At 38.4% G+C, this 13100-nt stretch overlaps 1 protein-coding gene across 1 annotated transcript; it reads left to right on the top strand.

The window, feature by feature from the left end:
• Nucleotides 1-85: 85 nt before the first annotated feature.
• Nucleotides 86-11657, top strand: L3HYPDH (trans-L-3-hydroxyproline dehydratase). The gene is made up of 5 exons (XM_029238612.1): nt 86-679; nt 3448-3617; nt 6100-6222; nt 6312-6449; nt 11198-11657. Exons 1-5 carry the CDS (start codon nt 172-174, stop codon nt 11321-11323), a joined length of 1065 nt encoding a protein of 354 aa, XP_029094445.1. The 5' UTR covers nt 86-171; the 3' UTR covers nt 11324-11657.
• The last annotated feature ends 1443 nt before the right edge of the window (nt 11658-13100 follow it).

Below are 13100 nucleotides of genomic sequence, written 5' to 3'. Positions count from 1 at the left end.
GGCGACCGCTCCGAAGCCCCGCCCCGCCTCGGGCTTCCGGGTCTCGGCTCGAAGGCCCCGCCTTTCAGGTGGCGCTGCGGCCTGGCCCTCTGGCGGGGAGGAGGCGGTTGGACAGGCGGCTGGAAGCGCGAGCGGCCGTGCGGTGGTTGATTCCCCATCCGGACTCAGACGATGGCGAGCCCGCCGGCTGTGCCCCGGCTGCCTCCGCACGACCCGAGGACGCCGGCTCTGTCGGTGGTGGACATGCACACGGGCGGCGAGCCTCTGCGCATCGTGTTGGCTGGGTGTCCGGAGGTGGTCGGCCCCACGCTGCTGGCCAAGCAGCGCTACATGCGCCAGCACCTCGACCACGTGCGGCGACGGCTCATGTTCGAGCCCCGGGGGCACCGGGACATGTACGGGGCTGTGCTGGTGCCGAGCGAGCTGCCTGGCGCGCACCTGGGCGTCCTGTTCCTGCACAACGAGGGCTACAGTTCCATGTGCGGCCACGCGGTGCTGGCTCTGGGCCGGTTCGCGCTCGACTTCGGGCTGGTGCCAGCGCCCCCCGCCGGCGCCCGCGAGGCCCTGGTCAACATCCACTGCCCGTGCGGGCTGGTAGCCGCCTTCGTGGAGTGCGAGGGCGGCCGCAGTGGCGGCCCGGTGCGCTTCCACAGCGTCCCGGCCTTCGCGCTGGCCACAGGTAACCGGCGGGACCCTTCCTACCCTGCAGCCCAGGACCCAACTAATTACACTGTCCCTCTGGGCTGGAACCCACGCACCGCAACTAACTCACCCCACAAAGCCTTTACAATCAGTAAAAAGGTAATTCTAAATAACTGCAAGTGTGTGTCAGCACCTTGCCCTTGCGAATTTGTGTGGTGCATGCAATTTGATTACCCCGCAGATCTACCCGTCTGTGGTTTGGGGAGAGTCTTGAGGGGTACAGAATTCCATGCTTCCCATACTCAGCGACTCATTCTCCACTCGTCAGGCATTCCTAGAGATTTCACAGTTGGGTAAGGCAAGGTCCACTAGGGTCAAGGAAAGTGCAAAGAACCGGATCTCCAGGCTGGCTAGAATATGATTGCTAGACACATTATTACACCCTGACAAGTTAGTAAACACGTTACTAAAAGTCATCTGTAAAAATTGCCTTACCCACTTATTGGGGGAAGAATTAAATATTTTCGAGAAGATACAGATGTTGCTGGTCTAATTCTTTAAGAACAGGTACAGACATTGCCTGGGTCCAAATCCTGACACACCCTTAAAGCTATGCAAACTTAGTCAAATTACTGACGCCCTCCATGTCCATTGTATCTTCATTTGTTATCTCATTGAGGCTTTTTTGAGGATTTAATGAGTATGCAAGGTACTTAGAATTTTAAAAAAACATCTTCCTAGACATAGAAAGACTGCAGAATATATAGGGTTGCTAGTTATAGTTCTCTAGGTGTGCAGAGCCTTTAAAAGGCTTTGGTGGGTTCTCTAGTACAGAGCCTGTATGTCATGTAAAACAGAGTGTAACTATTCATCCTTACAAAGAGGGAGATTGCTACAAATTCCATCAACAAAGGCTGAATTCTATCAAGATGCTTTAGTAGTCTGACTGGAAGTGAGCTGGGAGCTAATTTAGTCAACCCAGCAATAGGGTTATCATTCCTTTTCTTCAAAGTCTTCCAGCTGTGCAAATCATTCTGTTAATTTGATCTTGATCCTCCTCGTGGATTTGGGTTCAAGTTTAGCCTGATTATAAATGTTATGAATGATGCAGTAATAGCCCAGGTGTTTGAGAGTCTTAGAATACCTCAGGCAGCTGAAACACACAAGTTGATAAAGAATGCCACTGGGCAAACTGATGCCAGTTTCCCAGAAAGAATGGTGTCACGTCTGGATTGGGAGGGAACTTGAGGGAGACAGGAATGTATGTTAGGATTGCAACTTTAAAAAGCTCAGCAGTTAACTAGCTTGGCTACCTGATTTCCCCTTAGGCCACCCCAGCAGCAGATTAGAAACACTCTAAATTTTGTGGGAAATGACAGCTGGCAGCAGGATCACCAACTACGTACATCATAGTTTGGGGTTGGTTAGGGCAGGGGCAGCCAACCCCACAAGCACAGTAGTTCCTGAAAGCATCACTGTGTGACCATACTATAATCAGTGGGCATTAATGGTCACTTTGAGCCATTAAGAAAATGAAATCCTTAAATTCTCTACCTTGAAAATTGCATAAAAGGCAGATGGATAGTGTCCAAGATCACGGCCCTGCCCCTCCCCATCTCTGTGACCTTGTGGAAGGGATTCCATGTTTCAATGTCATCTATAAAATGAGGATGACAACAGTCCCTACCTCAGGATTGCTGAGTTCATCTCCACTCCACCCAGCTAAAATGAAGACTCTTTAGTTTTATTCACTGTATTTAAGTGCTAGAACAGTACACAGTCAATGAATATTTGTTGTGTAAATAAATGAAATTCAGAGAAGAATATGCTGATTGGCAAATGTAATTATCTGTCCTCTTAAGAGCCCTGTTCCAGTTGGAAGTTAAACTTTTGGCTTTAATATTAACATTTATTGTATTCCTAAACTGTGCCCACTATTCCCCACACATTATCACATGGAATTCTCAAAACAATCCCTTTAGGACGAAACAGCAATTCCATTTTACGCATGAGGACTTCAAAGCCACACTTAGCTTTCCCCATTCTGGCAGTCTCACATTTCCATCTATTTCCTGAGTCTCCTTTCATTAAACCTGCTTTTCATGTTGCATCAGCATCAAGATAAAGACATTTTTGATTCACTTTTGCTCTTAAGTTCCACAGGTGTGTTTTATTCCTTTGATTATAAACTTGCTCTGTTTTGACACATCATGTGTTAAAAGGGTCCTGTGGTTCTACTCTAACTGGTAGCCCCCTGGTATCTTTGTATGACTCACTGTGCAAACTCAGGAATACAAGAACTATTTTATTTTTCACAACTTAATTTCTGAATTTGAGACCCCTCTCTGCCCTGTTGATTGACTTAGCTTCATCCTTCCACAGGCTGGCCCCTTTTTTGATAATCTGCATGAGAGGCACCTACATTTTCCTTCATAGTTTTCACACATTCATGTTCCAGAATTTCCTCTCTCTCTGCCTCTATGATGTTTTCTAGAAAAGATCTTCACAATAGTTAACAAAATATGTATGTATGATTTAGGAAAAACATGGCATTCATGTTCTAAAACTTATACAAACCTCATTAACTTAAAAATAGAAAGATGTACTGAGCTAAAGGTCTATTATTAATTATGTGATGCATACTCATTTTGAAAATGGATTTTTGCTCCATTCCTTTTTACGATAGGAAGAAGTACCCCCACCCCAACCCCCGGAAATACACATATATTTAAAATGCTGTTAATTTTATTTTATGTTATTGCTGAAATACTAAAACAAACTTATTTTCAAACACATCTTTTTTAGATCTCCTAGTGGATGTTCCCAGTCATGGAAAGGTGGTGGTGGACATTGCATATGGTGGTGCGTTTTATGCGTTTGTTAGTGCTGAAAAGTTAGGACTTGATGTTTGTTCCACAAAGACAAGGGACCTCATGGATGCAGCAAGTGCAGTGACAGAAGCAGTGAAAGCTCAGGTCAGTACAGATGCTGCTATCATAGCAGATACCCTCCCCTGTGACATGGAGGGAATATAAATGACATGTCTATACAAAAAATAAATATCTCTGAGTTCAAATTATCAGTAGTACTAAGAATAGGGTACTGGTTATAATCTTAGACTCTAGAGCAAGACTACCTGGGAGTTGTAGTTTTGCTACTTGTAGCTTTTATAACCTTGAACAAGTTACATAACTTCCATGTGCCTCAGTTTTCCTAGCTGTAAATGGAAATTATGAAATACCTGCTTCATAGGGAGTTGTAAGAATAAGTCAATATGTGTAAAGGACTTAGAATAGTGCCTAGCCATAGTAAATGTTCAATAAACGGTAACTATTATTAACTTTAATAATACATAATAATAATATAATTTGTGGTTACTTAAACATAGAAAATGTATTATATACTATTCCACTAATTTGAAATGCTTTGATATATGTGGTCATTCTGCAAACCTTGAAAATAATGAATGTAAAATATAGCTTACAAAATAGATTTCATTAAATCTGATCAGACTTTCTCTTATTTCACAGAGAACATTAATTCCTAGTTAGTGAATTTTTCCTATATTGCTAAGAAGTTACTTAAATAACCACTCAAGTAACTCTAGTTTGGCTTGGGAAAACTATTGTTATAAAATCAGTTTAGATAATAAATAATTCTAGAATATTCTTTCCTTTCTAGCACAAGTGTGCCTTTTTACCTAATTGGGACCTATATATAAAACTCAATTTTACCTAATTGGGATCTATATATAAAACTCATATACATATTTAAATGTTTTAGCATATGAGAGTTTATCATTCTAAGTAAAAAATAACTTAGGAAAGATAGAATCTAATATACTTCTACTAATTATTTATGGGCCTATTTAACATATCTGAGGCTTTATTTTAACATAATAACTTAAATAACAATATGAATATATACCATATCCCTGTTCTAAATTATCATTTTTCCAGGACTGTCAATACCAATAGGTAGAATTATTTTATCACAGTAACTTCTGAAACTCTGAATTTACATCCATTTTCTGTTCTAGTAAGCAGACAGCTAATAGTTTAACAGTTTGACACAAAATAATTTGACCTTATTTTTAATAAAATCAAGAGAAAAAGGCATTGTTTTCTTAATAAAAGGAGTAATTTTGAAGTTCTCAAAGCTAGAACTTCTCACCAAGGTGGCAAGGGGTGGACTTTGAGGGAGGAAGGATTCTGAAAAAAATATGAGTAGTTCTGTTGGTGGTGAAGCAGGCAGTAGGACTACTTTGTGAATTACTGATTATTCATACTGCTAATGCAGATTTAGGCAAAGGCCATTTGCCGGGGGGAGGGAGCTAAAGTAAATATAAAATAAATTCATCTTTGTCCTTTTAGCAAACATTTACCAAGGACTTATTGTATGTCGGACACCATGCTAGATGCTGGAGACCCAGAGGAAGAACAAACCCCACAACCTTCAAGGAGCTCAGTCTAGTGGGGGAAGCATCCCTGTGGGCAGTGTGATGTACTGGTGCTATTGTGGAGGTGGTGCATAGGGGCTTTAAGAGGTCAGAGAACAAAGATCCAATATACAGGCCTCTTTAACTGGGTTATAGATGGACTCTTTGGATTTTAAGAATCCAAATCTCTTCAACTGCTTTAAATGACAGGTAAGTGGTAGTGGAATATACTAACTGTAAGGATACAATGGAAGTGAGGTTATAGTAATCTCAGCCAAGCTACCAGGCATTACAGGAATCCAGAAGTTAAACAACCAGACCTCCCAAGTTCAGGAAGCATCGTACATTTGGACCTGACCAAGCTTTACCACTGACGTGACCTAGCTCCCCTGCCAGTGCCTGCTTCTCTCTGTGTGTACCTGCTGCTTTTTATGATACTGACTTCATCCTTTCTAAGTCTTTTTTGACCCATCCAATTGTTTCTCTTACCTATAGCTTCTGCATCCTTATACTTTTTGCTTGCTCATGGCCTCTGACAGTTCTTGTATCTATCAGTGGTATTAATTTCAGCTCTAGATACTCACTGCTTGATTTTTCTACATTATCCCCTTCAAGTTCCTGAGGGTGAGAGTAGGATTGCCTTAACTCCTCCTGCTTGAGCAGCCATGGCTGGCCTGTGAATTGACCATCCTGGGGTCAATGCTGGGGTCAGCGGTTCAAAGAGTATGTGTTTCGGGAGGTATGTGTATAAAATAGGACTGTTCCTTTAATAGAGGCTATGTGCAGGCCGACTTCTTAGAAAGGGCTCAAAGTATAAAAATCATAACTTCTCACGAAACTATCTTTATTCATCTAGAGAAAGACATAATTTCTAGTATTTAGTGCTGTGACCCAAAAAATATTTTTTAAATGATAAAGATGGAAAAATTATGTCTGAGTACCCCATATATGTTATTTAAAAGATAAGTTTGAATGAAAATATTTATTTTGTGTGTGGTTGATAATTATTTTATTTACAGTTTAAAATTAATCATCCTGACAGCGAAGACCTTGCCTTTCTATATGGAACTATATTAACAGATGGAAAAGACGCTTATAGTGAGGAACCAACCACCAACATCTGTGTGTTTGCAGATGAACAGGTATTAAAACTGGAATTTTTAGGCACACAGCCAGGTAATATGGAACTAGAACACTGTGAACACTCTCATCTTCATTTATTCTGCAACAGGTTGACAGAAGTCCTACCGGCTCAGGAGTGACGGCCCGAATTGCCCTACAGTATCACAAAGGGCTTCTAGAACTGAACCAGACCAGAGCCTTTAAAAGCAGTGCAACTGGCTCAGTATTCACAGGGAAGGCTGTGAGGGTGAGTGGTACCCTTAGCTACTCATTTGTAAGTATGTTACTTTTGAGACTGTGGAGACCTAAGGTGGGTGTTAGATAAGTTTCTTCACTTAGCTCTTAGAAGAGAATTTTAAGACAGGCCTGAAAAAACTTCCGTTCAGCTAGGATATTGGTTTTCAAAGTGTGGAAAGGACCTTGGGGTCCTATCCATGGGTCCACAAAATCAAAGATATATTCATAACAATACTGAGATGTTGCTTCCTTTTCACTTTCATTCTCTCACAAATGTACAGTGGAGTTCTCCAGGAGCTACATGATGGGTGATATCCCAACTGATTGAATGCAGAAACAAATACGAGAATCTAGCTGCCTTTTGTTATGCCAGACATTAAAGAGATTTGCAGAAATGTAAAAAATGCCATATTTCTCATTAATTTTTTTTTGTTTTGGCAGATATAGTTATTTTCACAAAAATTTGTTGTTTATGACAAAATGTAATTGGTTTATTATTTTTAAATGCATTAATGAACAAATATCTTTTTTTTTGAATTTTAGAATTTTACTTACTGTTTTTATATAGCAGGTTCTTAACAAATATCTTTAATTCCCAATATAGCAAATATTAATTGATATAACTGAAATAAACAAAAACTTTTTGAGGTCCTAAAATCTTTTTAAATTGAAGTATAGTTGATTTACAATATTGTGTTAGTTTCAGGTATACAACATAGTGATTCAGTATTTTTGCAGATTATATTCCATGGTAGGTTATTATGAGATGTTGGGTATAATTCCCTGTGCTATATAGTATATCCTTGTTGCTTATCTATTTTATGGATAGTAGTTTGTATCTGTTAATCCCGTACCCCTAATTTGTGCTTACACTCTTTCCTTTCCCCTTTGGTAAGCACAAGTTTGTTTTCTATATCTGTGAGTACATTTCTGTTTCGCATATACATTTATTTGTATTATTTTTTAGATTCTACAAATAAGTGATATCATACAGTATTTGTGTTTCTCTGTCTGACTTTCACTAAGCACAATATTCTCTCCATCCATGTTAATAAGAATAATGGCATCCATAATAATGGCATTATTTCACTGTTTTTATGGCTGAGTAATACTCCATTTTGTGTGTGTGTGTGTGTGTGTGTGTGTGTGTGTGTGTGTGTACCACATCTTTTAATCCAATCATCTGTTGATGGACACTTGGGTTGCTTTCCCGTCTTGGCTCTTGTAAATAGTGCTGCTATGAACATTGGGGTGCATGCATGTTTTTGCATTAGTGTTTTCATTTTTTCAGATATATGCCCAGGAGTAGAATTGCTGGATCATATGGTAGTTCTATTTTTAATTTTTTGAGGAACCTCCATATTGTCTTCCATAGTGGCTGCACCAACTTACATCCCTACCAACAGTATAGGAGGGTCCCCTTTTCTCCACATCCTCACCAACATTTGTTATTTGTAGACTTTTTGATGACAGCCATGTTGATTGGTGTGAGGTGGTACCTCATTGTGGTTTTGATTTGCATTTCTCTAACAATTTCATGTGCCTGTTAGCCATTTGTATGTCTTCTTTGGAAAAATGTCTATTCAAGTCTTCTGCCTATTTTTTTAAAAAGATTTTTTGATGTGGATTATTGTTTAAGTCTTTATTGAGTTTGTTACAATATTGCTTCTGTTTTATGTTTTGGTTTATTGGCCCTGAGGCATGTGGGATCTTAGCTCCCCAACCAGGGATCAAACCCACACCCCCTGCATTGGAAGGCAAAGTCTTAACCACTGGACGACCAGGGAAGTCGCTTCTGCCCATTTTTTGATTGGATTGTTTGGGTTTTTTGATATTGAATTGTATGAGCTATTTGTACATTTTGGAAATTAAGCCCTTGTTGGTCACATCATTTGCAAGTATTTTCTCCCATTCCATAGGTTGTCTATTTGTTTTATTGATGGTTTCCTTTGCTGTGCAAAAGCCTTTAAGTTTAATTAGGCCCCATTTGTTTATTTTTGCTTTTATTTCTTTTGCCTTAGGAGACAGATCCAAGAAAATATTGCTACTACTTATGTCAAAGAGTGCCTATGTTCTCTTCTTCCAGATTTCCCAGCACTACTTATTGAAGAGACTGTCTTTTCTCCATTGTATATTCTTGCCTCCTTTGTCGTGTGTTGACTATAGGTGTGTGGCTTTGTTTCTGGGTTCTCTATTATGTTCCATTGATTTATTTGTCTGTTTTTGTGCCAATACCATGCTGTTTTGATTACTATAGCTTTGTAGTATAGTCCAAAGTCTGGGAGGGTTACACCTCCAGCTTCATTCTTTTTTCTCAGGATTGGGGGCTTTTATGGTTCCATATATATTTTAGGATTCTTTGTTCTGGTTCCGTGAAAAATGGCCTGGGTATTTTGATAGAGGTTGCATTAAATCTGTAGATTGCTTTGGGTAGTATGGCCAATTTAATAATATTATTTCTTCCAATCCAAGAGCATGGAATATCTTTTCATTTGTTTAAATCATCTTCAGTTTCCTTCATCAGTGTTTTATAGTTTTCAGCATATAGGTCTTTCACCTCCTTGGTTAAGTTTATTCCTAGGTATTATTTTTTTGACCTGATTTTAAATGGGATTGTTTTTTACTTTCTGATATTTCATTATTGGTATATAGAAACGTGACTGATTTTTGTATATTAATCTTGTATCCTGCAACCTTGGTGAATTTATTTATTAGTTCTAATAGTTTTAGAGTGGAGACTTTAGGGTTCACTATATAGAATATCATCCCATCTGCAAATAGTGACAGTTTTACCTCTTCCTTTCCAATATGGATAACTTTTATTTCTTTTTCTTGTCTGATTGCTATGGCTAGGATTTCCAAAACTAGGCTAAATAGAAGTGGTGAAAGTGGGCATCCTTGTCTAGTTCCTAAATTTAGTGGGAAGGCTTTCAGCTTTTCACCATTGAGTATTATACTAGCTGTGGGTTTGTCATAAATGGCCCTTATTATGTTGAGATATGTTCTCGCTATACCCACTTTGATGAGAGTTTTTAATCATGAATGGATGTTGAATTTTGTTGAATGCTTTTTATGCATCTGTTGAGATGATTATGTGGTTTTTGTCTTTCCTTTTGTTAATGTAGTATATATCACATTGATCGATTTGTATATGTTGAACCATCCTTGTGACCCTGGTATAAATCCAGCTTGATCATGGTGTATGATCCTTTTTATGCATTCTTGGATTTGGTTTGCTAATATTTTGTTGAGGATTTTTGCATCTATATTCATCAAAGATATTGGCCTGTAAATTTTCTTTTTTAAGTGTCTTTGTCTGGTTTTGGTATCAGGGTAATGGTGGGTGAGGTCCTCAAATCTTAGGGTATAAAGGGATCCTGAGACCAAAATGTTTGAGAACCATTAAATTAGGGTTTGGATTTTTTTTGTTTTTATTCTATAGGAATGTTCCATTTTATATAATAAGATGTGAAAGTCCTGAAAGGTTGTGGAAAGTATTTTTGTAACAGAATCAAAGTATAAATGAGCTAACAGCTAATTAATGAATTTACTCATAGTAGTAAGTAAAATCTACTGTAGTATGATTAAATTGCATCTAATAAATGAATCTACTCACAAAGAGTCCTTTAATATAGCAGATAACTTATCCTAATAAAGAGTTTTATATCCTAATGTAGCTGTTTTTAAAGTTTGTTCTTTTCTGAATATGGAATTTGCTTTAAGTTAGGGATTCATATATAATACGCTGATCTTATGGGATACGAAACCATTTATGTTATATGCAAAAACTTGGAATACGTTATCTTCAAGTCTGAGACTCAAGACAAAATAATAATCGACAACATTTATTGGGTGCTTGACTATGTGTCAATTTCCAAGCTAAGCACTTCACATATACCATCTCTTTTAATTCTCCCAAGAATCCTCTGAGGTCAGTAATGTTATCATCCTTTTTTCACAAGTGATAAAATGGAGAATTAGAGTTTAGATAATTTGCCAGAGGTCAAACAGACAGGTAACAGAGCCAGGCTATGCATGTGGGTCCCTCTGAGCAGAGCCTGTACTGTTAACCACCATATTTTCTTGCTCTTAGGCAAACGTTTGATGCAGATGGGCAGTTTCACCCACATAAGAGTGAACTCATCTCTCAACCACCCACTAATGATGACTCCCAAAGCTTCATCCCTACCATGCTTACCTGTGCCTCTCTCCTGAGTCTGACACTGTCCACTAAACTCATCTCAAGATGATTGTCCCAGAGATATCTCAAACTCAGCTTGTTTACAAGTTCTTCCTTCCTAAATGTGTTCTTCCTGTCTCATTCCCCATCTCAGCTAATGGTGGCGCCAGCTTCACTTCCAAGCTAGAAACTATGGTCATATTTAACTCATCTCTATTCCTCACCTCCTACGTACATCAGTCCCCAGGTCTTATCAATTCTGCCTCCAAAGTATCTCTATATTTTGTTCTCCATTCTCTAAAAACTGCCCTCCTGTCTCTAGATTTAATTGATGAATTAAGGTTCCTCTTAACAGATTGCTGGGTTTCTAGTCTCTCTCCTCTCCAATTTGTTCCCTACTTTACAGCTAAACTAAATCAAAAACACAAATCCAGTCACTTACCTTAAAAACCTCCCATTGCCTATATGATTAACTCTTGGGTTCTCTTTAAAATGATAAAAATTGAGAATACAACTTTTAGGCTAGATAAACTATGAGGGCAGTATCTTGATATTCTCCTTTCACCTTCTTTTTTCAGGAAGTAAAATATGGTGATTTTAAAGCTGTTATAGTGGAAGTATCTGGACAAGCCCATTACACAGGTACAGCAAGCTTTATAGTAGAAGATGATGACCCACTGAGGGATGGATTTCTTCTCAAATGACTTATATGACTTTTAAGGGCTTTCTTTAAATTGTTATCATAAGTAAATTTTCTCTGAATTACGAGGAAAACTGTATCCAAATTGTACATGTAAGGCAACTAACATTCTTCTTAAAATAATACACTGTGGTTAAATATAAAGTCATTATTCCTCATATTTATACATGTGTATTGGTATATTGCTTATAGAATACAAAATGCAGAATACTTTTCTAATTAACATATCAGGTAAAATTAAAACCTTAGTTCTTGTTATTTTTAAATATTCCTCTGTGGTAATTACTATAATATTCTGTTTTAAATGCTCTTTGAATAATAGCTTCAATTGTAGCCCTCACAGCAATGAGTCTTACAAGTTCATTATTTTAGTCTTCCAGTTTTTGAGTAAAATAATGCCCTCTCTCTCTAAGCAGCATGCAAGGGAGACAGCTTATTATAAAGTCCTCAACACTTAGCAGTCATAAACTGGAAAGGAATGGGGTGGTCAGCTTCTTTAGGTGAGAGTTGTAGCTGCTGCAGGGATGTCCTCTGTGCTGCAGAGCCCAGCTCCTATACCTGTAAACTCGTAGGAGAAGATCAAGAATCAGGCTTTTGATATATCTTTAAGGCTCTTATACTGCATTACTGAAGTATAGGTACACAGTAGGAGTCAATCAATAAATCTCTACAGTGGGGCAAGTCACATACTCTGCCAGCTACATGCCAGGTAATTTAAAACATGAAGGACATGTTAACTATTGGCATTCTTGCTAGTTAATTGTGAACCTGTTAAAAAATAAAATTTGATCATTATCAGTCATTATAAAATGAAGTATTAAAAATTATTCACCATGTGATTTTCTCAATATTCAGTAGACTTTTTTTCTGGTGGGTGGGGGGTATTTTCTCAGTTTATTTTAGATTCATTGTTTTGACCTTAATTTGTGCTCTGAACTCTGTCAGCCTTGAATCAGTAGACTCTTTTTTGAGGTAAGTAATAGTATTTCTTTTTTAGAGCATATAGTGAAGTAATTCATTCATTTCAACTGGCTGTATCATCCAGCAAGTCTGTGTAGACCCAGTTATTAGGTCTCTGATTGAATTACCTGACCAAAAGGAAGGCTATAAAGTTAATGTTCTTGATTTCCTTATTGAATACACAAAAACTAATGTTTTCCATTCATTATCTCTTAAAATCTGTGGTAAAAAATTCACTTACCTCCAAAAAATAACACTAAATATGACCAAGAAATTTTCTACAGATCAGGGAGATTTGCTGTACTTTATTTTAATAGAAATAGAACCACTATTTGCTCTCTAAATTTCACAAGTCACATTAATTTGAAGACATAGATTGTTTAGAAGTTTATAGCATTTTGTAATGTGCACACACATCTCCCCTGATCTAACGAGGTACACTGTGAAATTTGATTATTATTCTATGGCTACCGAGGGTGGCGAGTATTTTATCACTGACATTCTTTAGAACTGTTAGCACGTGGTGATAACAAAAATGCGGACTGACATTTAGTCAGTTTTATTATTGTTTCAAAATTCTCTACAGACAGTGCACCCCCTGATCAACTGCACCCAGGCCGGCACTCCCTCCGCTCACCCATGGTATGCCACTGCTTTTGTCTCATTCATGAATATGAGAGGAATGCAAGCCAGAAGTGTCAACTAACTCCCTCAGGTCGCATTTAAGGCTGTCAGTCTAGGGCTTCTGACCCCAAGTCCAGTATTTTCCTGCTACACTTCCTCTGCCTCTAAGACAGGACAGCCAGAACTTGTTCTTTGAT

This window comes from Monodon monoceros, unplaced genomic scaffold, assembly GCF_005190385.1.
Source record: "Monodon monoceros isolate NGI ecotype Baffin Bay Population unplaced genomic scaffold, NGI_Narwhal_1 Super_Scaffold_21, whole genome shotgun sequence".
Taxonomy (NCBI): Eukaryota; Metazoa; Chordata; class Mammalia; order Artiodactyla; family Monodontidae; genus Monodon; species Monodon monoceros.
This window is presented reverse-complemented; position numbering and strand designations above follow the sequence as displayed.

Coding starts and splice junctions, on each gene's coding strand:
- L3HYPDH (XM_029238612.1), top strand. CDS start 172: ATGGCGAGCCCGCCGGCTGTGCCCCGGCTGCCTCCGCACGACCCGAGG. Junction 3,618..6,099: donor CAGAAGCAGTGAAAGCTCAG/GTCAGTACAGAT, acceptor TTTTATTTACAG/TTTAAAATTAATCATCCTGA. Junction 6,450..11,197: donor TCACAGGGAAGGCTGTGAGG/GTGAGTGGTACC, acceptor TTCTTTTTTCAG/GAAGTAAAATATGGTGATTT.